This window comes from Bubalus kerabau, chromosome 7 (genome assembly GCF_029407905.1).
Source record: "Bubalus kerabau isolate K-KA32 ecotype Philippines breed swamp buffalo chromosome 7, PCC_UOA_SB_1v2, whole genome shotgun sequence".
In the NCBI taxonomy this organism is placed as follows: Eukaryota; Metazoa; Chordata; class Mammalia; order Artiodactyla; family Bovidae; genus Bubalus; species Bubalus kerabau.
Genome location: NC_073630.1, coordinates 35,775,459 through 35,801,072, shown reverse-complemented (window position 1 = coordinate 35,801,072; position 25,614 = coordinate 35,775,459). Strand labels below are relative to the sequence as shown.

General features: G+C 36.9%; 1 protein-coding gene across 2 annotated transcripts in view; it reads left to right on the top strand.

Annotated features, from left to right (window-relative positions):
- The first annotated feature begins 2,526 nt into the window (after positions 1-2,526).
- LOC129657645 (bifunctional heparan sulfate N-deacetylase/N-sulfotransferase 4) overlaps positions 2,527-25,614 on the top strand; it is a 284,882-nt gene continuing 261,794 nt past the window's right edge. For both annotated transcript variants that reach the window (XM_055588031.1, XM_055588030.1), the window contains exon 1: positions 2,527-3,504. In XM_055588031.1, the coding sequence (XP_055444006.1) occupies positions 2,527-3,504 (978 nt within the window). The remainder of the gene's footprint in view (positions 3,505-25,614) is intronic.

The following is a 25,614-nucleotide window of genomic DNA, read 5'->3' as shown; positions in this document are numbered from 1 at the left end:
TTACAGTATATGTATCACAAATTAAAAACATAATAAAAACACAAAAATTATAATGGAAAATTATATCCAGGGTGGTGAAGCAGTTTGGGGAAATTTTTTTTTAATGGTTTCCATGTATTATTTAAAGTGATGCCAAAGAATGCTCAAACTACCACACAATTGCACTCATCTCACATGCTAGTGAAGTAATGCTCAAAATTCTCCAAGCCAGGCTTCAGTAATACGTGAACCATGAACTTCCAGATGTTCAAGCTGGTTTTAGAAAAGGCAGAGGAACCAGAGATCAAATTGCTAACATCCACTGGATCATCAAAAAGCAAGAGAGTTCCAGAAAAACATCTATTTCTGCTTTATTGACTATGCCAAAGCCTTTGACTTGTGTGGATCACAATCAACTGTGGAAAATTGTGAAGGAGATGGGAATACCAGACCACCTGACCTGCCCCTTGAGAAACCTATATGCAGGTCAGGAAGCAAGAATTAGAACTGGACATGGAACAACAGACTGGTTCCAAATAGGAAAAGGAGTACGTCAAGGCTGTATATTGTCACCCTGCTTATTTAACTTCTATGCAGAGTACATCATGAGAAAAGCTGGGCTGGAAGAAGCACAAGCTGGAATCAAGACTGCTGGGAGAAATATCAATAACCTCAGATATGCAGATGACACCACCCTTATGGCAGAAATTGAAGAGGAACTAAAAAGCCTCTTGATGAAAGTGAAAGAGGAGAGTGAAAATGTTGGCTTAAAGCTCAACATTCAGAAAACTGAGATCATGATATCTGGTCCCATCACTTCATGGGAAATAGATGGGGAAACAGTGGAAACAGTGTCAGACTTTTTTGGGGGCTCCAAAATCACTGCAGATGGTGATTGCAGCCATGAAATTAAAAGACGCTTACTCCTTGGAAGGAAAGTTATGACCAACCTAGATAGCATATTGAAAAGCAGAATCATTACTTTGCCAACAAAGGTCCCTCTAGTCAAGGCTATGGTTTTTCCAGTGGTCATGTATGGATGTGAGAGTTGGACTGTGAAGAAAGCTGAGCGCCGAAGAACTGATGCTTTTGCACTGTGGTGTTGGAGAAGACTCTTGAGAGTCCCTTGGACTGAAAGGTGATCCAACCAGTCCATCCTAAAAGAGATCAGTCCTGGGTGTTCTTTGGAAAGACTGATGCTAAAGTTTAAACTCCAATACTTTGGCTACCTCATGCAAAGAGTTGACTCATTGGAAAAGACCCTGATGTTGGGAGAGATTGGGGGCAGGAGGAGAAAGGGATGACAGAGAATGAGATGGCTGGATGGCATCACTGACTCGATAGACGTGAATCTGACTTAACTCTGGGAGTTGGTGATGGACAGGGAGGCCTGGCGTGCTGCGATTCATGGGATCGCAAAGATTCAGACACGACTGAGCGACTGAACTGAACTGAACTGATGTATTATTTTTCTTTTGAATGGTAGAAAGTAGTTTGGTGGATAAAAGTTAATATGGAAAACAATTTTAATTCTGATAAGAGATATCAGACAAATTTAGGAATATGCTCTGAGAAAAGCATGTCAAGATTTTCCTTCTCATCTAGAAGATGCTTCTGGCCTCTATTTCATTAGACAGTTCTTAAGATCCTGTTCCCATTTTGTTCCTTGTCCCATAGCTTCTCTGTCACTTTTTTTCTAATAATGGAGAAAAAGAAATCCTTTATTTTGGTTGTTTTGCTGAAGAGGGCCAAGTGTCTCCCTGTAACTTCAGAAAATAATATTTCTAAAGGGAAAAGTCCTTAAGTACTGTTTATTTGAGACAAAATCATTCTCTCACCTTATAATCCATATGCCTAAGTACATACTTAAGAGTATGCTCCAATGTTCTAAACCCATACAGATACATGATTTCCTAATTCTATAAGTATATAGTGTTTACCAGGGTTATGGAAGCAAGTTGCATGGTATGACCATTATACACTAAAGCTTTTTTCTTACCATTTTTTTTTTTTGAGATGACTAGTTTGAAAAATGATCTCAATCTGTGTTTCTATATATTGATATATGGCAATCAAATAGGTAAAATCAAATAGGGTTTTATATTGTTGAGGACATAAAAAATCAGCTACAATCTATGTAGTAAAATCTAGACTGTAAATCTTAGGCTATTAATATTTTAGCATATCAACACACTAAAATTATCTTTGATATGTATATTTCTTATGTATCAGCATAGGTATACCCACAAATACTTAGATCACTATTTTTGTGTTAGTCATTATATTTTTTCTCTTTTTCAGGTAATGTTTCAAGGACTCTACAGCAATTTCTGGTATTGGACATATTCAAAATCTCTTCAACTTTTTCTATCCTGGTCCACTGTTCTGCTGCTTTAACTTGCTTGAGATCCCATCACGCATTTTACATGGTTTGCAATGGTTACATGAACATTTGGGAAGTGGCATTTGTACCATCTCATACTTTATTCATGATGACACTTTAGGAAAGTAATTTGGAAAAAGCTTCCAAAGCCTCATTTTAAAAAAATGAATCTTATTGTGAAGCTTCGGAGAAGTTTTCGAACATTGATTGTTCTCTTAGCCACCTTTTGCTTGGTGAGCATTGTCATCTCTGCCTATTTCCTCTACTCTGGCTATAAACAGGAAATGACACTTATTGAGACTACTGCAGAAGCAGGATGTACTGATGTTAAAATCCTACCTTACCGGTCAATGGAGCTGAAGACAGTTAAACCTATTGATACATCCAAAACTGACCCTATTGTCCTCCTGTTTGTGGAGAGCCAATACTCTCAACTTGGGCAAGATATTATTGCTATCTTGGAGTCCAGCCGATTTCAGCACCACATGGTCATTGCCCCTGGCAAGGGAGATATACCTCCTCTAACAGACAATGGCAAAGGGAAATATATTTTAGTTATTTATGAAAATATTCTGAAGTATGTTAGCATGGACTCATGGAATCGAGAGCTCTTAGAAAAATACTGTGTGGAATACAGTGTTAGTATAATTGGTTTTCATAAAGCCAATGAAAACAGCTCACCAAGTACACAATTAAAAGGTTTTCCATTAAACCTTTTCAATAATCTAGCTCTAAAGGACTGTTTCGTCAACCCTCATTCTCCTTTGCTGCATATTACCAAAGCCCCCAAGGTTGAGAAAGGCCCTCTTCCTGGGGAAGACTGGACCATTTTCCAATATAATCATTCAACCTACCAGCCTGTGCTTTTAACTGAGTTACAGACAGAAAAATCCCTTTCATCCTTGTCCGGCAAACCACTCTATGCGACAGTGATTCAGGATCTGGGTCTGCATGATGGAATTCAGCGAGTTCTTTTTGGCAACAACTTAAACTTTTGGCTGCACAAGCTCATCTTCATAGATGCCATCTCCTTCCTGTCAGGGAAGAGGCTGACCTTGTCTTTGGACAGGTATATCCTTGTGGACATTGATGATATCTTTGTTGGGAAGGAAGGAACAAGGATGAATGTCAAAGATGTGAAGGTAAGAACATTTATAAATAGCATCATTATTTTTCTTTCACTAACTCTGTGGTATTGATAAAATATCATTTTGAATATTTTAGATTCCAAATTACTCAAAAATTTAAGATGCAGTAAGTTTGAGATAAAGTTAAAAAAAAACCAAAAAAACAAAACAACCTTGAACTAAACCTTAACTATTCCTCTATTCCTTATCCACTCCTGAAATGCTTCTGAGGGGCATAAAACTAAAATACCCCAAAGTTTCTTTGATCTTAATCACTTGGTCTCTTAGGCTTTACCTGTTGGAGCTAGTACCCCATAGAACAGCCTTCTTTACTCCACACATGTTGCAGTTTGTAGCAGCGAGACGAAGACAGTCATGAAAATCCATCACTGGATGGATTCTCCTGCCCTACATGGGTTTGACAATGGTGTTTGAAATATAGGATAGAGAAGCAGCCCAAGTCTTTTCTATAACAAGTAAGCATAGCACTTGCTTATATGAAGTGTTCATATACTTGAAAATATAGATATGAACAAAACTAGTTTTATAGGGAATGTGGTATTAAACTTAGCCTCAGGAGGCTACCCTCTATTATCACATCACTTTAGGTAACAGTGTCATTGGGAGTACTTCTAAATTATGGTCAAGTTGACTGCAGTATAGCAAATTCACCCTGTGATTGCTATCAGATAAAGAAAAATCAAACATGTTTTACTAGTTTGGGCAGGTAATTCTGAGAAAAATTCCCTTTTTTCATTATCTTGATTCAACATTCTCACTTGTGTCTATCTTGTTTTATATATAATTAAATTCATTCTGTGAGCAAATGGTTTTAGCAAACATATAAACAAAAATAATAGGGCACAGCTTAGAATAATAAACTAACAAGAGATTGTTAAGATCATGTCATCTTTTTTGAATTTCTGCTATTAGACATTTTATCCTTCAAAGATGAAACCTCAATACTACTTCAAAATAACAGCTTTTCTACCCATCCTAATACTTTATGACCATTATAATAAAATATCTCACTTTGGACATTGTTATAAAGAGATTAAGTGATCCGTCTTGAATCCTGACTAGATTTTCTGTTTTCTGTTTTGTTTTGTTTTATATATATATATATATATATATATATATATAGAAAGAGAGAAAGAGAGAGAGAGAGAGAGTCTTTACTATGTCTTTTAGTTAGTATAAATTCTACTTTTATTTTAATTTTAAAATCATAAACTTAAGGCAAGTTCATGTGGTGCAAATGGTTTTCTGAGTGATTCCTTTTCTGAAATCCTGAAAAGATTTTCCTAATTTTAATCTAATAAGTTATATGAATTGAAAAACTTCTTTATAACTCTTAACAAATTTTTCAGCTCTAATTCAACTTTATCACTTATTCTCAACAGAAAAACATAGCTATTTACCACTACTCATATAATTTTCAGGGATTACTGATGACTTTTTGAGTGACATAACCCCAAACAAAATAACAGAATACTGAAATTTGACAAAGGCTGGAGCAATGCCACAGGCAGATAATCATATAGTGTGTATAACTGTGCATTTGTTTACTATTTTTATATCCTACACACACATACACTCACACTCACAAGTGCCCAGGGTAAGTGTCACTTTGAAGAAAATCCTCTTTTTTGCCCCTTTGGGTGTTGTATCTGGCTCTCTCTCAGAACTATTATTCAAAAAATATCAGAAACTTGATTGGGACTGAAGTACCATGTTGGGTTACTTATAAGTCAATAAGGAAATGTTGTCTTTCAATATAAAAGTGATACTTTTAATCTTGGGCATTTGATTTCTCCTTTGACTATTATTTTTTGGGTAAAAATGATTTTGTGGTGAATAATCTCGAACTGTCCATAGAAAAGTTCTGCATTCTCCCCATACTTCATCCTCATGTTCCTTTTCTGGCAGTATAACATTTCATTACACACTAATATGTGAGGAGAAGTCCATTCTCCCTGAAAATCTCCCTGAATTTTCCAGAGCGAGGGTATTGGATGGCTGGTGAGATTTTTCTATATTATTCCAAATTAGAGAGTAGAGCTATTCTGTTCCTCCACAGGACAGTTTGAGGAAAGCTGGAGGGTTTTGTTTGAAAACTGTTGGTTATGTGTGTGATAAGAGCCTCCCTGACCACTCTCACAATTAGACTGGGGCATAGAGCTCGGAGTAATTAAGAGCATATTCAAACACAGCCTTGTCTGTAGCACCACCTCACTCTATGGACAAAAATATCTTAGCATATTATTATTTGAGCCATTTTTCTCACTTTGAGATAGAGATTCTGGATCAAACTGCTGAAGAATTAGTATTTTTATGGCATAGAATTTGGTGCAGTGAAAACAATGCAGGTTTTTCAGTCTATATTCTTTCTACTAAATGTTTCTGCCAAATAAACTACATAAACTAGGTAAACTACTGTATGTCTAGTTGTTTTTTTTTAGAAATTTTCATTTCATTGTGCCCTTATCTGACCAAAGTCACTGACATAGAAATTAATATGTCTTTTTCTAAGGCAAGCAAAATCAAGCTCAGATCATTAGAATGACTGTCATCTGATTGTTAATAATATTTCATTGTGTATCTAAAAACTCAAGATATCAGATAAATTTCATCTATAGAAACTTCCAGAAACTAATTTTATTTCTAAAGATTGTGAAATATTACCCATGGATGAAGTCAGAAAATATGGTCATGGTTTGTTTGTGTATGGTCCTCAAGGCAATCACAAAGCACTTCCTGTAAATCTAAAGCACTCAGCACACTGACCTTAGGCTGTAGAGGATGATCTCTTATACACTTGAACTTATTCTTTCTTGCTTATGTTTAGTTTCACTGAACCAGGGTCTCCTGCATTTCAGGCAGACTCTACCATATGAGCCATCAGGAAAGCCCTTAATTATAATGTTCATTACCAAAGTGATATCAGTTAGATGATGCAGCTTTTAGAGAAAGGTAAAAGGACCATTCTGATTATTAAACATTTAATGTTCAGTCTTCTTGCAGCCCGCTAACCAATTTCTATGAATAATATTTTATCCTTGGTTATAACACTTGATATAATCATAGAAGGGCTTCCCAGATGTCACTGGTGGTAAAGAACCGGTCTGCCAATGCAGGAGACATAAGAGATGTGGGTTTGATCCCTTGGTTGGGAAGATCCCCTGCAGGAGGGCATGGCAACTCACTCCAGTATTCTTGCTGGAAGAATCCCATGAACAGAGGAGACTGGAGGGCTACAGTCCATTGGATTGCAAAGAGTCAGACAAGTGAAGTGAAATGAAGTGAATGTCACTCAGACCTGTCTGACTCTTTGCGACCCCGTGGGCTATATAGTCCATGGATTTCTCCAGGCCAGAATACTGGAATGGGTAGCCTTTCCCTTCTCCAGGGTATCTTCCCAACCCAGGGATTGGACCCAGGTCTCCTGCTTTGCAGGCAGATTCTTTCCTAGCTGAGCCACAAGGGAAGCCCAAGAATACTGTAGGGGGTAGCCTATCCCTTCTCTAGCAGATCTTCTTGACCCAGGAATCAAACCCAGATCTCCTGCATTGCAGGTGGATTCTTTACCAACTGAGCTATCAGGAAAGCCCAGATAAAACTGAAGCAAATTAGCGCACACAAATACCCATAGAAATTTGAGAGAATTGAGAAGATATGTTCTTTTTTCATAGTTCACTTAAGACAGAATAATTGCTCTTTCTTGATGCGGGTTTTTAAAAATCTTGAACATGGTGAATATAGGCTTTCACACTGGCAACAAAATGACACTTATTATTGATGCTACCAATAGTTCTGTTGCTTTCATCAATTCTGTTGGCCTGTCTTTATTTTCTCTGTTGGCAAGCAAACATCATTACTAGCATTTTTATATGTCTTTACATTTATTGAGAAAATGCATCCATTTAGCCACTGGATATTTACTGTGTATAAGTTCTAAGTTCAGCTGTGTCCAAGTCTTTGCTACCCCATGGACTGCAGCACACCAGGCCTCCCTGTCCATCACCAACTCCCAGAGCTTACTCAAACTCATGTCTATTGAGTTGGTGATGCCATCCAACCATCTCATCCTCTGTCACCCACTTCTCCTCCCACCTTTGATCTTTCTGAGCATCAGGGTCTTTTCCAATAAGTCCTCAGGTGGCCAAAATATTGGAGTTTCAGCTTTAGCATCAGTCCTTCCAATGAATGTTCAGGACTGATCTCCTTTAGGATGGACTGGTTGGATCTCCTTGCAGTCCAAGGGACTTTCAAGAGTCTTCTCCAACACCACAGTTCAAAAGCATCTATTCTTTGGTGCTCAGCTTTCTTTATAGTCTAACTCTCAGCACCCATACATGAGTATATTTAAGAAATTATCTGTCTGAGAAATCCAAATTTATTTTAAAGTCATATGTGATCCAGCTCAACTTACCTCTACAACACATTTATTCTTGCCACTTCTCAATATACACCATTTGTTAGGCTAGCCCACTGACTCTGCTGTGGATTGCTTATGTTTAGTTTTCACCTCTTTTCACAACTTCTAAGCCTTGACTAAAATACTTTCCTTGAATCTATCCATATTTCAAAAGCTATCTCAAGTGCAACCTCTCTTTTTTATGTAATTATCATTTTTTATTTGATAAATTGATGAGTTCATTTGGTTGTGCTAGATCTTTGTTGCTGGCTTTTCTCTAGTTGTGGCAAGTGGGGGCTACTCTGCAGTTGTGGTGTGCGGGTCTCACTTCAGTGCCCTCTCTTGTTGTGGAGTGCAGGCTCCAGGGCACCTGGGCTTCAGTAGTTGTGGGAAGTAGGCTCGGCAGTTGCAGCTCCCAGGCTCTAGAGCACAGGCTTCATAGGTGTGGCGCACAGGCTTGGTTGTTCCATGGCAAGTAGTATCCTCTCAGACTGGGATCAAACTCCTGTCTCCTACATTAGCAGGTGGGTTTTTTAACACTGAGCCACCAGGAAAGTCCCTCAGGTTCCACTTCTTTTGAGAAGGTGACACATAGCCTAACGACCCCAGTAGACAGTGACCTTAAGCTGAAACTGAGTCCCTGAATAATAAACTAACCTTAACTGTCACTTAGCACTTTCGTGTACATGAGTCAACTCCAAAATTAGGTGGTGAAGCAATTCTTCTGATTAGATCAGATCAGATCAGATCAGTCGCTCAGTTGTGTCCGACTCTTTGCGACCCCATGAAGCACAGCACGCCAGGCCTCCCTGTCCATCACCAACTCCCTGAGTTCACTCAGACTCACATCCATCGAGTCAGTGATGCCATCCAGCCACCTCATCCTCTGTGGTCCCCTTCTCCTCTTGCCCCCAATCCCTCCCAGCATCAGAGTCTTTTCCAATGAGTCAACTCTTCACACAAGGTAGCCAAAGTACTGGAGTTTCAGCTTTAGCATCATTCCTTCCAAAGAAATCCCAGGGCTGATCTCCTTCAGAATGGACTGGTTGGATCTCCTTGCAGTCCAAGGGACTCTCAAGAGTCTTCTCCAACACCACAGTTCAAAAGCATCAATTCTTCGGCGCTCAGACTTCTTCACAGTCCAACTCTCACATCCATAGATGACCACAGGAAAAAACATAGCCTTGACTAGACAAACCTTTGTTGGCAAAGTAATGTCTCTGCTTTTGAATATGCTATCTAGGTTGGTCATAACTTCCCTTCCAAGGAGTAAGTGTCTTTTAATTTCATGGCTGCAGTCACCATCTGCAGTGATTTTGGAGCCCAGAAAAACAAAGTCTGACACTGTTTCCACTGTTTCCCCATCTATTCCCCATGAAGTGATGGGACCAGATGCCATGATCTTCGTTTTCTGAATGTTGAGCTTTAAGCCAACTTTTTCACTCTCCACTTTAACTCTCATCAAGAGGCTTTTGAGTTCCTCTTCACTTTCTGCCATAAGGGTGGTGTCATCTGCATATCTGAGGTTATTGATATTTCTCCTGGCAGTCTTGATTCCAGCTTGTGCTTCTTCCAGTCCAGCGTTTCTCATGATGTACTCTGCATAGAAGTTAAATAAGCAGGGTGACAATATACAGCCTTGACATACTCCTTTTCCTATTTGGAACCAGTCTGTTGTTCCATGTCCAGTTCTAACTGTTGCTTCCTGACCTGCATACAAATTTCTCAAGAGGCAGGTCAGGTGGTCTGGTATGCCCATCTCCTGAAGAATTTTCCACAGTTTATTGTGATCCACACAGTCAAAAGCTTTGGCATAGTGATACATCTAATTATATCCCAGCATACATAAGAGGAAACCTTAGACATAATATAAAAACATTATACTGACAATTATTATACTGTTTTTTAACTGATAAGTACTGAACTAATTACTCTCAGAACTGGCTTACTATTTAAGACCTTAAAAAACAATAATTTAAGGATAGATTTGAGCTTTGTCTCTAAACAAGTTATATGTATATTTTTAAAGAGAGACAAAACTAGTGGGAAAAAGAAAATCTCTGTTGTAAACCTGAAGTCGAAAATAAGTGGTTAATAGGCTGATTCATTTTACTTTTTCCCCCATATAATGCTTTTAATAGATCTGTACCTAGACTGTTGCTAAAGTTTGATCCAGATAAAGCAATTTACTAATGTCTTAATTTAGATTTTTTACACATTTAAATGACTACATATTTCTTACATTGAAAACCCTATGTTCAAAGATTTATAGCACAAAGGTAATAAATTGTGCAAATTGAATGACTAAAATGGAGAAGCTAAATTAATAGATATAAAGGAACCATTTAATAGAGGGTCTTGAAGTTCAGGGAAATGAGTTTGATTAGTTCCCATACCTACTTAAAAGCCCTCTTTCAATAAGAAAATGACCTCATAAAAATATTTGAGGTTTCAATTATTAATGTAAATATCTAAATAAAATCCTAGTTCAAATTTTTGTAAGAATTACCATGTTTAACAGAAACCAGATTACTATGAGTAGGAAAGAAGAAATCTATCCTAGAATTTGAAACTTTTGTTATTGCTTTTAATAAGGGTTAGATGAGATACAGAAAAAAAAAATCCCATGATACCTAAAGAAGTGATGTAAGAAAATAGAAAATTATTGATGCTATGAACATCAACACAGAGGGCTACATTGGTAATTGAAAAGATGAGCTTACTAACATTCAACTAACATTGAAATGTGTTTGTTATATTTGACAAATTAATAAAAAAGCATTTTTAAAAGAATCCTTGATATCTTTGGAGTCACAGTTATAAAGAGGAGGCTAAAAGAAAATACTGGTATGTGGTACATGGAATCCAGATATGCTACATCATCAGGCAGTATAAATTTAGCAAAGCAGAACAGTCCAGGCAGCAGGAACTGGGTGGATGGCCTGTCAGAAACAAGCAAGCATCATTTCAAAGTTCCTGGGCAGTTTCTAGGCAGGTGAGTCAGTGTGCACTCGGCAAGTGTAGAGTCAGACCTAGGCAGTGGCTTGGGCAGATGGGGGCAGGCAGTTCTCAAGATACTTCATGGCAAGAATGAGTGGGTCAGGGTTTGTGGGCATGTCTTCTTTCTGAAAAAAGAAAAAAAAAAAAAAAAAAAACGAGGCCCGGGCATAGAGGAAGCGTGGGGTTTGACATCATGGAGTTTGGCAGAGAGCATGACAGAGACCTCGGAGGCAACGGCTCAGTCACACAACAGTCCTCTAGCGCAGAGAGGGGCCATTAGCAAGACGTGTGAAGCTGCAGCCTGACACTGGCTCAGACTCTAAATCTCCAGGGAAGAACTGCATTCAGAACTTACGTAAGATGCCCAGGTGCAAAAAAAGTCAACGTACTATTTGAAGACACTCAGTGAGCGCAAAAGGAAAAGCAGCTACTACCAAAGGTTTATAATAGAAATGATCCATTTTCTGTATAAACATAGAGAAAATTACTGTCCATTCAAATGTTTTATTTTATGTATTTTTCAGCTGGGTAGTTTTATATTTTGCTTTTTAAAATGCTTATACAGCTTTTTAAATTTTACTTTCCCTTTACAGGAATTACAAAATATTGGTTCTGTTCCCCATGTTGTACAGTATATCCTTGAGCCTACTTTACAACCAACAGCTTATACCTCCCACTCACCACTGTTATTGTCCTTCACTCCCCTCCCCGCTGTAAACCACTAATTTCTTCTCTTTATCTGTATCTGCTTCTTTATTTTATATTCACATTTGTTGTATATTTTAGATTCCACATATACATGCTATCATAAAGTATCTGTCTTTTTCTGACTTATTTCAATTATCATAATACCCTCCAAGTCCATTCATGTTGCTGCAAATGGAAAAATTCCATTCTCTCTTATGGCTGAGTAGTTTCCCACTGTGTATATGTGTCTATATATATGTATAACATCTACTTTATTCATTCATCTGTTGATAGACATTTAGGACATTTAGGTAGCTTCCATATCTTGGAAGTTGTAAATAATGCTGCCATGAATATTAAAGAAAGAAAGTGAAGTCGCTCAGTCGTGTCTGACTCTTGCGACCCCATGGACTTCAGCCCACCAGGCTCCTCCTTCCATGGGATTTTCCAGCCAAGAGTACTGCAGTGGGTTGCTATTTCCTTCTCCAGGGGATCTTCCCGACCTAGGGATCAAACCTGGATCTCCCACATTGTAGGCAGACGCTTTACTGTCTGAGATGCATTTAAAATGTTTTTGTAAGTAGAGTTTTGCTTGACTGGAAAGAGAAGCTACCTATGAATATTTTGGCAAAGTCAATAATGACTTCAGTACACTCAGAAGAAGGCAGCCACTGTACAGTATATATGTAATAATAATTTTTCTTCCTTCATTTAAAATCTCAATATAAATATCCTACTTTTTTTTTTCTTCTGAATCCTTTCAAGTGGCCATATATTTAACTTTGTCAATGGAAGGAAAAAGTATTATTTCAAAAAAATTCCTTTATGGAAGCAAATAGGGTTTGTCTCCACTTTTTAAAAATCGCCCCAATTATGTAAAAGTACATATTTAAATGATAAGAATGAAAAAAGGATAAAAATATACACCAATAATATCTCTTCAAAATTGAGTATTCAATTAAACACACTTGCAGTTTGTATATTAGCTTCAGTTCAGTTCAGTTGCTCAGTCATGTCCGACTCTTTGCAACCCCATGAAGCACAGCACACCAGCCTCCCTGTCCATCACCATCTCCCGGAGTTCACTCAAACTCACGTCCATCAAATCGGTGATGCCATCCAGCCATCTCATCCTGTTGTCCCCTTCTCCTCTTGCCCCCAATCCCTCCCAGCATCAGAGTCTTTTCCAATAAGTCAACTCTTCTCATGAGGTGGCCAAAGTACTGGAGTTTCAGCTTTAGCATTATTCCTTCCAAAGAAATCCCAGGGCTGATCTCCTTTAGGATGGACTGGTTGGATCTTCTTGCAGTCCAAGGGACTCTCAAGAGTCTTCTCCAACACCACAGTTCAAAAGCATCAATTCTTCAGCACTCAGCTTTCTTCACAGTCCAACTCTCACATCCATACATGACCACTGGAAAAACCATAGCCTTGACTAGATGAACCTTTTTTGGCAAAGTAATGTCTCTGCTTTTGAATATGCTATCTAGGTTGGTCATAACTTTCCTTCCAAGGAGTAAGCATCTTTTAATTTCATGGCTGCAGTCACCATCTGCAGTGATTTTGAAGCCCCAAAAAATAAAGTCTGACACTGTTTCCACTGTTTCCCCATCTATTTCCCATGAAGTGATGGGACAAGATGTCATGATCTTCGTTTTCTGAATGTTGAGTTTTAAGCCAACTTTTTCACTCTCTACTTTCACTTTCATCAAGAGGCTTTTAAGTTCCTCTTCACTTTCTGCCATAAGGGTGGTGTCATCTGCATATCTGAGGTTATTGATATTTCTCCTGGCAATCTGTATATTAATACACTCTAATTCAGTGCTCACATCACTTATTTCTCACCTATGAGCTCTGTATATTATTTTTCATTATAGAATTTACACAAATATGTGAAATATCTGGCTCTTGATTTCAGTAGTATAAGTAAGACATTCATAATTATCAATATTACAAGGCAAAGTACAATATATGCCATTACAAAATTACTATGGACAATGAGAACAAAGAAAGAGAAACCATATTTCTTCTAGGAATTAGGGAGATTTCTTGGAGGAGGTGACACTTGAGTCTTCTGTGATGGTTTGACAGAACTGTAGCCAATCAAAATGGGGAAGTAGATTCTTGGCTAGTAGGTCAGCCCAAGCTAAGATTTGGCTGAGACTATCAGGACAAATGATATGTTGCTTGTGTTAGTTGGATGATAAAGTAAATAAGAAATAATAGTGGAACTAAACGCTGAAGATTTGTTTGTGGCCATATTATGGAGCTCTCTGGGCAGAATGCCATTTGAATCATTGAAGATTTTAAGCCAGAAAGTGACATGATCAGATTTAGGGTTGAAGAAAAATATATTATTTGAGTCAGGGAGATGCTTTTGAGAAGATCTGTAAAAGACCCAATTACAATGAGACAGACATAATAATTATTATGCATGTTTACAAATAGCATTTATTTAAGATATTAAGACACTGAGCACTGGACTAGTCATTAACAGGCAGTATATCATTTAACAGGGGCGTCCCTGGCAGCTCAGGGGTAAAGAATCCACATGCAGTGCAGAAGATGCAAGAGACACGAGTTGGATTCCTGGGTAGGGAAGATCTCCTGGAGTGGGAGATGGCAGCCCACTTCAATATTCTTGCTGGGAAATCCCCGACAGAGGAGCCTGGCAGGCTTCTGTCCATGGGGTGGCAAAGAGTTGAACACCTCTGAGCAACTGAGCACAAAGCACATATCATTTAATAAAACAACATTGAGAAGAAATATTTTGTATATTTTCTGAATGAATAAAATGAGGCTTAGCAGTATCAATACTCATCCACCTAATAAGTGGCAGAGCAAACACAGACTATTTTGTCCTGAACGTTTAAGCTCTCTTTTAGAATCCAATGCTTTGTTTGGGTTTCATTCTGGACATCTATTCTTACTAGTCAGTCTTGAACATGTTTGAAAACTTATCCAGTTCTCAAATAGCAGACCTGTGTAAACAAGGTAAACCAACGCAATTCTCAGAGTTGTGATGAGCACTGAATGAGATAAGGATGGGAAAGTTGCTTGGACAGAGCTTGGCTGGTTAGATTGACACAGCTTGGTGGCAGTCAGGATAAAAAGGGGAGAATGGGAGAGACCACGTAGAACTGACATGTCTTGGGCACATGCTCAATGAAGGAGCAGAAAAGAAGGTGCAAATGCTATAGAATGAGTTTTAGCCTGAGAGTGTCCATAAACATGCAGAATTGGACAGAGGAAATGGTGCCAGGAAGATAAGAAGTTTGGTTTAAGGTTTAATGACATGAGACATTAAGATATGAGTCCCCTCAACTTCTCTCTTGATGTGGGGAAAAAAGCCTAAAACAGTAAATATTGGTAGTCCTCAGGAAAATTAAAAGAATGCCTAACTGGGAACAACACTGTTCATGCAGCAGGAAAAGCACAGTCTTTCATTGGGAATTTGGTGTTTTGAAACTGTTTCCTTCTTATTTATCAACCTTTGATTAACAAGAAGTGCAATAGGATCCGCTCCTAACTTGATTGTGACATGTACCAAATGATGCTATCTCATAAATATCCCTCATAAATATATCATGTGCAATGATATGTAGGAGTTGAGTATTAAATGAACAAAGAAACTAAAGCTGCATTTTTAGTTATTGTGCCCAGAAATTATAGTCCACTCAGAGCATTTTATTTTTTATGTATTTATTTTCTTGGTGACATCATTTATTGTGTACATGGCTCTTTTTTGTTAGAAACAAGGCTTTTAGAAGCATACTTTCATTTAAACCTACTTTCAGCATATCAATCAATTATCATTACTTGATATTTGGCAAAACTAATACAATTATGTAAAGTTTAAAAATAAAATAAAATTAAAAAAAATAAATCTTAGGCAAGCAATCAAAAAAAATTTTAAAAAATAAAAAGCATATTTTAAAATAAGATTTATTACCAAGTATAGTAATTTTCTGTTTAGGACATTTTTAAAGCTTTTCATATATAAATTCAATTTTAATTTAAAATTAGACATGTCCTGAATTCATTCACACTCAAAACAAGCTAGATCATAATGGATCTAACACTAACTTGAGTGCTCACTTTGTTAGTTCACAGTGTAAAATAATTACTGAGCAGAGAGCAGTCTCTTGATATGCCAGGAAAGTGCACAATTACAGTCCATGCAGCTCCATTTTGATGCTTCAGATGTAACAACTGTCTCCATGGGAAAGAGGAGATGTTAGAAAATACTTTGGTAAGGGCAACCAAGCTGGACACCTCCCAACAAAGTAGAAAACAACCTCTATTAGAGCCCTTCAATCTTATGGTTAACGCCTTAAAAGCCCCAGGGGTAAACACAGGGAGTGTTTTCTGATTGGTTTTATATATTTTGTCATTCTCTGTGATTATCCAAATAGTGATTAATTAATTAGCCAGTTAATTGGCTCAGAGTATAATAAGCCTCTTTAGCCTAGGCAGCAGTGCTGTTAATAATAATCACTGAAATATACTACAATGGTTTCATATCTGAAGAATGACTGACAAGAAAAGCAAAGTAAAAACTTGCTCCTTTTATACTCCCTGTAGAAATACTCATTATATTTGGAAATATATCAAATTATCATGGAGAAGAGCACCTTGGTTATAAAATCTTGTAGCAGGTAGAATATACTATTGATGTTGTTATCATTATTATTATTCAGATAACAGATTAAGCTGTGAAGGCAGTCACAGACATTGTGTTTTATTTTCATTCAACCAATCACTTTTTATGAATACTCTGAGTTTTGCTCTCAAGCTCTTTGCTGGGATTGACAATTTGTACCCACTACTCTTTTCTTCTTCTTTTAATTGAAATATAGTTGACATATAATATTATGTGAGTTTCAGGTACCTAGTGATTTGATATTTGCATGCTTTACAAAATGATCACCACAATAAGTCTAGTAACCATCATTAAAGTTATCCTTTGCTGTGGTGCACAAGCTTTTTATTGAAGTGGCTTCCCTTGTTGTGCAGTGTGTACTCCAGGCACACAAGCTTCAGTAGTTTTGGTACACAGGCTTAGTTGCTCTGCAATATAAGGGATCTTCCTGGACTAGCAATTGAACCCATGTCCCCTGCATTGGCAGGTGGATTCTTAACCACTGGACCACCACAGGGAAGTCCTCACATATTCTTAAAGTGTAATATTCCAAAATGAAAGTCGCTCAGTCACATCCTGCCAGGCTCCTCTCTCCATGGAGTTCCCCAGGCCAGAATACTGGAGTGGGTAGCTGTTCCCTTCTCCAGGGGATCTTCCCAAACCAGGGTTGAACCCTGGTCTGCCACACTGCAGGTGGATTCTTTACCAGCTGAGCCACCAGGGAAGCTCAAGAATACTGGAGTGTGTAGCCTATTCCTTCTCCAGCAGATCTACCCAACCCAGGAATTGAACCGGGGTCTCCTGCATTATAGGCAGATTCTTTACCAGCTGAGCTACACTCAACTGAAAATCACTTAAAATGCCAACTTAAAGGATAAAATTTGCTTACTTTGTTTATAAGTTATCAGTTCAGTTCAGTCACTCAGTCATGTCTGACACTTTTTGACCCCATGAATCGCAGCACTCCAGGCATCCCTGTCCATCACCAACTCCCAGAGTTCACTCTGACTCACGTCCATCGAGGTCAGTGATGCCATCCAGCCATCTCATCTTCTGTCGCCCCCTTCTCCTCCTGCCCCCAATCCCTCCCAGCATCAGTCTTTTCCAATGAATCAACTTTTCGCATGAGGTGGCCAAAGTACTAGAGTTTCAGCTTTAGCATCATTCCTTCCAAAGAAATCCCAGGGCTGATCTCCTTCAAAATGGACTGGTTGGATCTCCTTGCAGTCCAAGGGACTCTCAAGAGTCTTCTCCAATGCCACAGTTCAAAAGCATCAATTCTTTGGCACTCAGCCTTCTTCACAGTCCACTCTCACATCCATACATGACCCCTGGAAAAACCATAGCCTTGACTAGACAGATCTTTGTTGGCAAAGTAGTCTCTGCTTTTGAATATGCTATCTAGGTTGGTCATAACTTTCCTTCCAAGGAGTAAGCGTCTTTTAATTTCATGGCTGCAATCACCTTCCACAGTGATTTTAGAGCCCCAAAAAATAAAGTCTGACACTATTTCCACTGTTTCCCCATCTATTTCCCATGAAGTGATGGGACCAGATGCCATGATCTTCGTTTTCTGAATGTTGAGCTTTAAGCCAACTTTTTCACTCCCCGCTTTCACTTTCATCAAGAAGCCTTTTAGTTCCTCTTCACTTTCTGCCATAAGGGTGGTGTCATCTGCATATCTGAGGTTATTGACATTTCTCCCAGCAGTCTTGATTCCAGCTTGTGCTTCTTCCAGCCCAGCATTTCTCATGATGTACTCTGCATAGAAGTTAAATAAGCAGGGTGACAATATACAGCCTTGATGTACTCCTTTTCCTATTTGGAACCAGTCTGTTGTTCCATGTCCAGTTCTAACTGTTGTTTCCTGACCTGCATATAGGTTTCTCAAGGGGCAGGTCAGGTGGTCTGGTATTCCCATCTCTTTCAGATTTTCCACAGTTTATTGTGATCCACACAGTCAAAGGCTTTGGCATAGTCAATAAAGCAGAAATAGATGTTTTTCTGGAACTCTCTTGCTTTTTCCATGATCCAGCGGATGTTGGCAATTTGATCTCTGGTTCCTCTGCTTTTTCTAAAACCAGCTTGAACATCTGGAAGTTCATGGTTCACATATTGCTGAAGCCTGGCTTGGAGAATTTTGAGCATTACTTTCCTAGTGTGTGAGATGAGTGCAATTGTGTGGTAGTTTGAGCATTCTTTGGCATTGCCTTTCTTTGGGATTGGAATGAAAACTGTCCTTTTCCAGTCCTGTGGCCACTGCTGAGTTTTCCAAATTTGCTGGCATATTGAGTGAAGCACTTTCACAGCATCATCTTTCAGGATTTGAAAGAGCTCAACTGGAATTCCATCACTTCCACTAGCTTTGTTCGTAGGGAAGCTTTCTAAGGCTCACTTGACTTCACATTCCAGGATGTCTGGCTCTAGGTGAGTGATCATACCATCATGATTATCTGGGTCGTGAAGATCTTTTTTGTACAGTTCTTCTGTGTATTCTTGCCACCTCTTCATAATATCTTCTGCTTCTATTAGATCCATACCATTTCTGTCCTTTATCGAGCCCATCTTTGCATGAAATGTTCCCTTTGTATCTCTAATTTTCTTGAAGAGATCTCTAGTCTTTCAAATTCTGTTTTTTTCCTCTATTTCTTTGCATTTATTGCTGAGGAAGTCTTTCTTATCTTTTCTTGCTATTCTTTGGAACTCTGTATTCAGATGCTTATATCTTTCCTTTTCTCCTTTGCTTTTTGCTTCTCTTCTTTTCACAGCTATTTGTAAGGCCTCCCCAGACAGCCATTTTGCTTTTTTGTATTTCTTTTCCATGGTAGTTTGCCTAATTTGTTTAATTATTTTAAGGAATTCTCGCTTTTATACATGCTGTATTTGATGTACATTTAAAGGAAAACTAATATTTTGAAGGTCTGTGGAGAGATATTCATATGAAATATTGTTTCTGGAAAAAAAAAAACGTATTAGTCCTTGTCATACAAAATCCCAAATATATACTAGCCCCTGAAACAATATTTAACAGTATATAAGATGGACTCTCACGATTGGTTCTCTGTTTCTCCCCACAATCAAGACATAAAATTTAAATTACCAGATGTGTTTCAAATATTACATTTCTATCCCATTTGAGTATTTTAAATAAAATTTTAGTTTCCGTTGCATAACTAATATGTAAATTTTGTTTTTAAGTTTCTCAGACTGTTGGTAATAGTTTGCGTAATTGCAATTAAAGCTTTTATGATGCTTAAAAAATGCATCCTTGACTTCTCAAAGTACACACTGTATTTTCACTGTGTAAAGGAAGTTACGGTAATATAATGGAAATACCATAAATTGCTCTCTCTTTCAAAACGTTATACTAAATTAAGACATAAGAATGTTCCTGCTGAGAAGTGTTTATTTTGAAACTTTTTTTTTTTTTCAAATGGCACAAATAAAGAAACGACCTAGCAAATTCTGCAGAACGAAATAGGAAGATTGCTTGACAACTGTGCAGCAACACTCTGGAGTCTAAGTGAATTTCATTTGAATGATTTGTGTACCAAAATAGCCACTATTACCATATCATGTTTGTCACTTATTATTGGAGAAGACTCTTGAGAGTCCTTTGGACTGCAAGGAGATCCAACCAGTCCATTTTAAAGGAGATCAGTCCTGGGTGTTCTTTGGAAGGACTGGTGGTAAAGCTGAAACTCCAATACTTTGGCCACCTCATGTGAAGAGTTGACTCATTGGAAAAGACCCTGATGCTGGGAGGGATTGGGGGCAGGAGGAGAAGGGAACAACAGAGGATGAGATGGCTGGATGGCATCACCTACTCAATGGACAGGAGTTTGGGCTCCGGGAGTTGGTGATGGACAGCGAGGCCTGGTGTGCTGCAATTCATGGGGTCGCAAAGATTCGGAACTGAACGAGCATGTTTATAGGATATAAATAATAAAGAAAAAAATTTTAAGGAAATAAAGAATAAGTATGAAAGGAACATCTGAGGGAAGACAAGAGCACTTGAAATAACAGAATTTTAGAGGTTTAGTGGGAATAACTCAAGAAAAGACAAGCCAAGTAGCTTCTTTACTGAAGCTTTAGAGTGAGCTTACCTAATAAGGTGAGTTCCAAGAACTGTTATAAAAGTTTGAAGATTTCTTGTGACTGCTCCTTATGTGCCCTTGTAGAATTTGTTTTTCTTGGTTAGTTAAAAATCTTATAAAACTTGGAAATGTTTGTGACTGATTTCCATGCTGGCTCAGCCGGTAAAGAATCTGCCTGCAGTTCAGGAAGCCCAGGTTCAATCCTCAGGTTGGGCAGAACCCCTGGAGAAGGGAATGGCTACCCACTCCAGTATTCTTGCCTGGAGAATCCCATTAACAGAGGAGTCTAGCCGGCTACTAGCCCATGGGGTCTCAAAGAGTCAGACACAACTGAGCAACTAACATTTTCATTTTTTCACTTTTCAGAGAGTAGAATGTAACTTTATTTAAAATAAGAAATTTGGATGAAACACAAAGTAGTGCTAAGTTAGAAAAACTGGTGCAAGGAGAGACGGTCTATATAAAAGTTTTCTTTAGGAGAGTTTATAAGGAAAATCACTGAATTCTAGAGGTTAATAATGTTGTCTACCACTTTGACATACTTCTAGGGCTGTCCTTGGTCTCTGCATATCTGTATTTGTTCTCAGCTCATTGGAAAGCCAAATGTATCTCTTTGTAATTCTCATTGTAAACTATTACATTCATATACAGCCACATGTGTACCATATGGAACCCCTTTCCTAATGAAGGTAATAAAAGGTTTGATGAAGTGAAATACTACCAATGTCTGGATGTCCATAGGTATGTGGTTGGGGTTCTGTGAGCAAAGGGGTAAATATGTTTATTTCCTAGGATTATATTTGTCATTTCATACCCAGCTTAATATCACTTCCAATTAATTTCTGATCTCTTCACTTTGATGATGATCAGTTCTTACTGTACTTATTATTGTACTTAGAAGTCAATTGATTCTTTTTTTTTTTTTTATTGTTGGGGAGAGGTACTTTGGACTGTTCTCATCATTATACTATTAAGATTTATATTATATTATTAAGGTTTTAATAATTTTATTTTCAGTGCTATGTGCTAATAAGAAAAATATATAAATTCTTAGTTCTTGGCCTCAAAAAATTCAATTTTGAGTGTGTGCAACTTAGAGAAATTTGCATAGTGCTGGCTAATCATTTGTTCTGACTCAATGAATCAATTTTTAAAATAAAAAGCACAATTAACTTTTGCTACATGCTTAGTTTATGTAATTTAATTTCAAGTCTTTCTTATTGCTCTACTTAAGAAAAAGTTTGGAGCTCCTGTGGAGTATAATTTCACTTTGTATCATTACTACTGAAAAAAGGGATTTGAAAGAGATGTTGAAACTGAAACTGCTTCAGAATATGCTACATTTAAACACTGCTGCACTTACCTCAAAGCTGGAGAAATCAGTTCAAAGCTCTGTGTTCTGCTATAGAGAAGCACATCTGGATTTCAATGTTTTAAAATGTAAAAAAAAAAAAGATAAAAGAAATAGGTGGTGTGCATTGAGAGGGGGTAAAGTTAAACTATGTTTTAAAATCTCAGAACAAAGTAGTAAAATTTAACAGGAAAGCAAAAAGAATTGTTTCCTATATTGGAAGCAGAACATAGAAAAGATATATATATATATATATAAAAAACTAGGATAACTAGCTCATTCAAACTTAAAAAGCAGTTATATAATACTTATCATAGGTTGAAAAACCTTGTTGTAGTAACAAAGCCATCACAAAAACATTGTCAAATATATTGTTTTCACATTTGCACTGGTGTTAATAATGTTGCTTTGCTATTCAAATGCAAGTGAAAGAAAAAGTAAATAGAGCAATAATACAGTTTAATATAATTAATATTATTCAAGCAGTTAAAAAATGTTCTGTTCATCAGTGACAGTAACAGCTCAGGTGAATCAACAGCTATGAAGAGATGAAAGTATTTCTATGCACAGTAAGGAGAGAGAAAAAAGGTGTGAAGGGGACCCTGTATATACATTTATTTATATATGAATGCATACATGTGTATGCATATAAAAACATATACAGTGAAAACACATGTGTGTGTGTGCATATATATGGAGTACTGTAAAAGACATTAGGCAGCTAGATAAACAGGAATCTTACATCTGAATCCTGTCCATTCTGATGTGTGTGTGTGTGTGTGCGAGCATTCAAATTTGTGTATATATCCGTGTAGTTATGCAGAAAATTTCTAGTCACATAAAACAAGGCTGTATCTATTCATTCAAGCAATTGATATGTTTATTGTCAGCCAAAGTAATAGCCTTGTAGGACTAAACTGAAATGTTTAAAAGTTTATGAAAAATGTAAACTGCACACCTATACGCAGGTTTTTTTCAGAAATAAAACATGATTGGATTTGAAAATTTTGAAATTTCTGCCAGACGTCTTATAATTTAAGCATATGGTATTTAATTTGCTTGGATCACTTGACTGAAAAAGAAAAAGAAATGAAATAATAGCGATGCCACAGTAATGAATGGGATTGATGTGTTAGAATGAACATTTTAACAATGAAGCAGTTCGTAAAAAAGCAACAATAATAAAAAGTAACTTTTCTTACTACTGACTCTATGCAAAGTATTATTCTTAGTATTCTACAGATTTTAATTCAGATCCTCAAAGCAATCTGAGTCATGGGTGCTTCTATTACTCCATTTTACAGAATTAACAGAAATGTTTTGAGTGTAAAAAATGTGTTCAAAGTCACATAACTGAAAATTAAGAAAGTTATTCGAATTCTAGAAGTCTAAACTCCTACTACTCCTAATATACTACAATGCCTCTTAATATTGACTTTTGATCTTGAAATTTTCCATTGATCTTTATATTTACAGATTGTTTGCTCTTCTCTGTATAGTTTTATTTGAACAAATATTTTGTAATTAGACTGTCCTTATCAAAAGATCCTAGTAATCCTAGTAAATGAAAATTGAAGATAAAAGTTTTAATTCATAATTTGTTCCTTGGCCAAGCTTATCTAATACATTTGTATATTTTAACATATGATAGTGAAGCTTAAATTAAAAATTATTATATATTATTTGATCTATTAAATTCCTCCATTATGAGCATTCAGATCAGATCAGATCAGTCGCTCAGTCGTGTCTGACTCTGCAACCCCATGAATTGTAGCATGCCAGGCCTCCCTGTCCAACACCAACTCCAGGAGCTCACTGAGACTCACATCCATCGAGTCGGTGATGCCATCCAGCCATCTCATCCTCTGTGGTCCCCTTCTCCTCCTGCCCCCAATCCCTCCCAGCATCAGAGTCTTTTCCAATAAGTCAACTCTTCGCATGAGGTGGGCAAAGTACTGGAGTTTCAGCTTTAGCATCATTCCTTCCAAAGAAATCCCAGGGCTGATCTCCTTCAGAATGGACTGGTTGGATCTCCTTGCAGTCCAAGGACTCTCAAGAGTCTTCTCCAACACCACAGTTTAAAAGCATCAATTCCTCGGCACTCAGCCTTCTTCACAGTCCAACTCTCACATCCATACATGACCACAGGAAAAACCATAGCCTTGACTAGACAAACCTTTGTTGGCAAAGTAATGTCTCTGCTTTTGATTATGAGCATTAGATTTTGGTAAATCATTCAAACACACATATGATATATGCATATGTTTTGTATATTTAATCACATTCATAAAAGTAATTTTTTCCATACATCTGGAAATTTGTCTCTTTATAGCTATTCTGTTCAATTTTTACCATGTTATACTAAAAGAAGAAAAGCTTTTTAGAAATGTATTTTATTTATCTCAAGCCTATTTTCTTATCTACGTAGATGTTACTATTAATGGTTTGCTTGGTGTTGGCTATATTTTTACTTTAGTGATCAAACAATAAATTAATAAAAGTGTTTTGTTTTAAACATCAGATATGCAGAATGATCCTGGGTCCTGAAAACACAATTTAATGAAATATGTTAGGTGAAGTGGCAAGAGTTGTTTCATTCTTTTAATTTTTCAGCATTTTAAATCTTCACCGTATTATTGCCATTTTGATTTTTTAAAATGGAGTTGGAAGTTAAGGAGTTTGTAGGAAAATAGGAGCTTTACACCTGAGCTCTTCCATCTTAAGAATTTTGATCTTATTAAATATTATCCATCTACCAATACTAGAATATGAATTGAAATATTCAAAATATTTTATATATATTGTTTATATATGAGCTGATCTGTACACACACAAAGTCATAGATGATACGGAATACAGAGTATTTTAAAATATCAGGATATTTGTATTTTTTTTAATTTGGCTGAAAAAAAAACACAAAGTCCAAATTTTTAAATGGATATGGGGTATATTTTTTAGTCTCTCAACTGAAATTGCTTCATCTTGCCTTTCATGGGTTTATAATTTTCATATCAAAATTTGGATATTCCATTAGATAAGAACTTAAAAATCATTTTAACTAATCAAAAATGTGTAAGAGATGTGTGTGTGTGCACGCATATGCACCTGTGTGTATCCTCCCAGACTTATAGTGCTTGTAAACTATGTAACTTCTTTAAGAATATGAGCAGGACATATCAGCTCCATAAGGCAAGTTTCTGATAGTCTTGTTAAATATGGTTTATCAGTAAGTCAACCTCTTTATGCATACTTTAAAATTCTTGTCAACTTCCAATAAATAACAAAATATGAAATAGTATATCCTAATGAAATAGCAATAATGCAGAAATATGCCAGAATTATCTGGTGTCTGGCAATGACTGCCAGTCGTAGAGTTAACATTATGTAAGAGATGGTACTCTCTATAGAACTGGCTTAGCCATGATGAGATTCAAGAGAAGCTGAATTCAATCAATAAAATGTATTAATGAAATTCTTACTGCAATCAAAGTGCAATTTTATATGATTTGGGCAAGAATATAGAGTAGCTTCTGGAAATTTTGAATAAGATCTATGGTCTGCTAGAGGTAACACGTATATGAAAATAATTGCAATGTGTTATATAATATGACAAAAGCAAGATATAAATAAAAGATTAATTGTAGCTACTAGAATGCTGAATTGTGATGAAGATAATCCAAAAAAAAAAAAATTAAAGAGGAGGTGGTATTGAACCAGTCTGTTAATGATTTAAGAGAATGCCAGCAATCAGAGAATATGTCAGACAAAAAGAATTTCTCAGGAAAATTCTGAGATGGGACAGTACAGTATTTATCTGATGTGACTGGATCTTATATTTGTGTAGAAAAGATGAATTGGAAAATAAAAGCTAATTTAATATTATTTTATGTTGGGTCACAAAGGACACAATGAGTTTAGGCTTCATTCTGCA